Raw genomic sequence first — 5,000 nt, forward strand, 5'->3', positions numbered from 1 at the left:
GGAGTCATCTGACATGTTATTGAGGAGTCATCTGACATGCTATTGAGGAGTCATCTGACATGTTATTGAGGAGTTATCTGACATGTTATTGAGGAGTCATCTGACATGTTATTGAGGAGTCATCTGACATGTTATTGAGGAGTTATCTGACATGTTATTGAGGAGTCATCTGACATGTTATTGAGGAGTTATCTGACATGTTATTGAGGAGTTATCTGACATGTTATTGAGGAGTTATCTGACATGTTATTGAGGAGTCATCTGACATGTTATTGAGGAGTTATCTGACATGTTATTGAGGAGTTATCTGACATGTTATTGAGGAGTCATCTGACATGTTATTGAGGAGTTATCTGACATGTTATTGAGGAGTCATCAGACATGTTATTGAGGAGTCATCTGACATGTTATTGAGGAGTCATCTGAGGAGACAACATAGTACCACCAAGATGTTAACCTGGAGTTGATAGACAGCTGGGCTGTAGCCTGACCTTTAAACAGGGGACTGGTAAAGGTGTTAGCATAGAGGCTACGCTGTTCACACCTACTGCACCACACACACACACACACACACACACACACACACACACACACACACACACACACACACACACACACACACACACACACACACACACACACACACACACACACACACACACACACACACCTGAACCCTCCTATCCTAATGCTCCTCTCCTTGCAGAAAGGGAACACAGCCCTCCACATCGCCTCATTGGCCGGACAGAAGGAAGTGGCTCGACTGCTGCTGAAGAGAGGAGCCGACATCAACGCCCAATCACAGGTCAGACAGATAGACTCCATGATGCTCATATAGGCTGTGACCCCAGTGCCATCTGGGATAGTGACATAGACACTATATGAAACCACCAGTCTCCACTATATAATACTACCAGTCTGTATAATACCACCAGTCTGTATAATACTACCAGTCTGTATAATACCACCAGTCTGTATAATACTACCAGTCTGTATAATACCACCAGTCTGTATAATACTACCAGTCTGTATAATACCACCAGTCTGTATAATACCACCAGTCTGTATAATACCACCAGTCTGTATAATACTACCAGTCTGTATAATACTACCAGTCTGTATAATACCACCAGTCTGTATAATACCACCAGTCTGTATAATACCACCAGTCTGTATAATACTACCAGTCTGTATAATACTACCAGTCTGTATAATACCACCAGTCTGTATAATACCACCAGTCTGTATAATACTACCAGTCTGTATAATACCACCAGTCTGTATAATACTACCAGTCTGTATTATACCACCAGTCTGTATAATACTACCAGTCTGTATAATACCACCAGTCTGTATAATACTACCAGTCTGTATAATACTACCAGTCTGTATAACACTACCAGTCTGTATAATACCACCAGTCTGTATAATACTACCAGTCTGTATAATACCACCAGTCTGTATAATACTACCAGTCTGTATAATACTACCAGTCTGTATAATACCACCAGTCTGTATAATACTACCAGTCTGTATAATACCACCAGTCTGTATAATACCACCAGTCTGTATAATACTACCAGTCTGTATAATACCACCAGTCTGTATAATACTACCAGTCTGTATAATACCACCAGTCTGTATAATACTACCAGTCTGTATAATACCACCAGTCTGTATAATACTACCAGTCTGTATAATACCACCAGTCTGTATAATACTACCAGTCTGTATAATACTACCAGTCTGTATAATACCACCAGTCTGTATAATACCACCAGTCTGTATAATACTACCAGTCTGTATAATACTACCAGTCTGTATAATACCACCAGTCTGTATAATACTACCAGTCTGTATAATACCACCAGTCTGTATAATACCACCAGTCTGTATAATATAATACTACCAGTCTGTATAATACCACCAGTCTGTATAATACTACCAGTCTGTATAATACCACCAGTCTGTATAATACTACCAGTCTGTATAATACCACCAGTCTGTATAATACTACCAGTCTGTATAATACCACCAGTCTGTATAATACTACCAGTCTGTATAATACCACCAGTCTGTATAATACTACCAGTCTGTATAATACTACCAGTCTGTATAATACTACCAGTCTGTATAATACCACCAGTCTGTATAATACTACCAGTCTGTATAATACCACCAGTCTGTATAATACCACCAGTCTGTATAATACCACCAGTCTGTATAATACTACCAGTCTGTATAATACCACCAGTCTGTATAATACCACCAGTCTGTATAATACTACCAGTCTGTATAATACTACCAGTCTCCATTAAAGTGTATCAGGTGTATCTATGAACAGTAAGTCTCTTTGGATCAATGTCTGCTAAATGACCTGCTATCATGTAACGTACAACCTCAGTAACCAAATTTGTGTGTGTGTGTGTGTGCGTGTATGTGTGTGTGTATGTGTGTGTGTGTGTGTGTGTGTGTGTGTGTGTGTGTGTGTGTGTGTGTGTGTGTGTGTGTGTGTGTGTGTGTGTGTGTGTGTGTGTGTATGTGTGTGTGTATGTGTATAATACTGTGTGTGTGTGTATGTTTATGTGTATGTGTGTGTGTGTGTGTGTGTGTGTGTGTGTGTGTGTGTGTGTGTGTGTGTCTGTAAATGTATGTGTGTATGTGTGTGTGTGTGTGTGTGTGTGTGTGTGTGTGTGTGTGTGTGTCTCCAGAATGGCTTCACTCCTCTCTACATGGCAGCCCAGGAGAACCACCTGGAGGTGGTCAGATACCTGCTGGAGAATGGAGGGAACCAGAGCGCTGCTACTGAGGTCTGTGTGTGTGTGGGTGTAGATGTGTGTGGGTGTGTGTGTAGGTGTGTGTGTGTGTATAGGTGTGTGTGTGGGTGTATAGGTGTGTGTGTGTGTGGGTGTATATGGGTGTGGGTGTGTGCGTAGGTGTGTGTGTGTGTGTGTGTGTATAGGTGTGTGTGTGTGTATAGGTGTATAGGTGTGTGTGTGTGTGTGGGTGTATAGGTGTGTGGGTGTGTGCGTAGGTTTGTGTGTCAAGATTTGTGAATTTGAATATCTTTGTGTTTCTGTCTGTCTAACTCTCTCTCCCCCTTTCCCCTCCCCTCCTCTCCTCCTCTCCTCTCCTCTCCTCTCCTCTCCTCTCCTCTCCTCTCCTCTCCTCTCCTCTCCTCTCCTCTCCTCTCCTCTCCTCTCTCTCCTCTCCTCTCCCCTCCTCTCCCCTCCTCTCCTCTTCTCCTCTCCTCCTCTCTCTCTCCTCTCCTCTCCTCTCCTCCTCTCTCTCTCCTCCTTTCTCCTCTCCTCCTCTCTCTCTCCTCTCCTCTCCTCTCTCTCCTCTCCTCTCCTCTCCTCTCCTCTCCTCTCCTCTCATCTCCTCTCCTCTCCTCTCCCCTTCTCCTCCTCTCCTCCTCTCCTTCTCCTCCTGTAGGATGGGTTCACCCCCCTGGCCATAGCCTTGCAGCAGTGTCATAACCAGGTGGTTTCTCTCCTCCTGGAACATGACACCAAGGGCAAGGTAATTATATTATTATTTAACCTCTAATCTTAAACCTTTATTTTCATTTAACCAGGTAAGTCAGTTCAAAACAAATTCTTATTTACAGTGACGGCCTACCCCAGCCAAACCCAAACGATGCTGGGCCAGTTGACTACTTGACTACTTGACTAGTTGACTAGGTGGCTAGGTGACTAGTTGACTAGGTGACTAGTTGACTAGTTGACTAGTTTACTAGTTGACTAGGTTACTAGTTGACTAGTTGACTAGGTGACTAGTTGAGTAGTTGACTAGGTGACTAGGTGACTACTTGACTACTTGACTAGTTGGCTAGGTGGCTAGGTGACTAGTTGACTACTTGACTAGTTGGCTAGGTGACTAGGTGACTAGTTGACTAGGTGACTAGGTGACTAGTTGACTAGTTGACTAGTTGACTAGTTGACTAGGTGACTAGTTGACTAGGTGACTAGTTGACTAGTTGACTAGGTGACTAGGTGACTAGTTGACTAGGTGACTAGTTGACTTGTTGACTAGGTGACTAGTTGACTAGTTGAGTAGTTGACTAGTTGACTAGGTGACTAGTTGACTAGGTGACTTGTTGACAAGTTGACTAGGTGACCAGGTGACTAGGTGACTAGTTGACTAGGTGACTTGTTGACAAGGTGACTAGGTGACCAGGTGACTAGGTGACTAGTTGACTAGGTGACTAGTTGACTTGAGGTGACTTGTTGACAAGTTGACTAGGTGACCAGGTGACTAGGTGACTAGTTGACTAGGTGACAAGTTGACTAGGTGACCAGGTGACTAGGTGACTAGTTGACTAGGTGACTAGTTGACTAGGTGACCAGGTGACTAGGTGACTAGTTGACTAGGTGACTAGTTGACTAGGTGACTAGTTGACTAGGTGACTAGTTGACTAGGTGACGTTGACTAGGTGACCAGGTGACTAGGTGACTAGTTGACTAGGTGACTAGTTGACTAGGTGACTAGTTGACTAGGTGACTAGTTGACTAGGTGACTAGTTGACTAGGTGACTAGTTGACTAGGTGACCAGGTGACTAGGTGACTAGTTGACTAGGTGACTGACTAGGTGACCAGGTGACTAGGTGACTAGTTGACTAGGTGACTAGTTGACTAGGTGACGAGACTAGGTGACCAGGTGACTAGGTGACTAGTTGACTAGGTGACTAGTTGACTAGGTGACCAGGTGACTAGGTGACTAGTTGACTAGGTGACTAGTTGACTAGGTGACTAGTTGACTAGGTGACTTGTTGACAAGTTGACTAGGTGACCAGGTGACTAGGTGACTAGTTGACTAGGTGACTAGTTGACTAGGTGACTAGGTGACTAGGTGACTAGTTGACTAGGTTGACTAGGTGACTAGTTGACTAGGTGACTAGTTGACTAGGTGACTAGTTGACTAGGTGACTAGTTGACTAGGTGACTAGTTGACTAGGTGACTAGTTGACTAGGTTGACTAGGTGACTTGTTGACAAGTT

At 43.6% G+C, this 5,000-nt stretch overlaps 1 protein-coding gene across 1 annotated transcript in view; it reads left to right on the forward strand.

Annotated features, from left to right (window-relative positions):
• The window catches only part of LOC127908061 (ankyrin-2-like), a 168,035-nt gene that overhangs the window by 122,356 nt on the left and 40,679 nt on the right, over nucleotides 1-5,000 (forward strand). The window contains exons 4-6 of the mRNA XM_052465068.1: nucleotides 707-805; nucleotides 2,712-2,810; nucleotides 3,436-3,522. Of these exons, the coding sequence (XP_052321028.1) occupies nucleotides 707-805; nucleotides 2,712-2,810; nucleotides 3,436-3,522 (285 nt within the window). The remainder of the gene's footprint in view (nucleotides 1-706; nucleotides 806-2,711; nucleotides 2,811-3,435; nucleotides 3,523-5,000) is intronic.

This window comes from Oncorhynchus keta, chromosome 16, assembly GCF_023373465.1.
Source record: "Oncorhynchus keta strain PuntledgeMale-10-30-2019 chromosome 16, Oket_V2, whole genome shotgun sequence".
Classification (NCBI taxonomy): domain Eukaryota; kingdom Metazoa; phylum Chordata; class Actinopteri; order Salmoniformes; family Salmonidae; genus Oncorhynchus; species Oncorhynchus keta.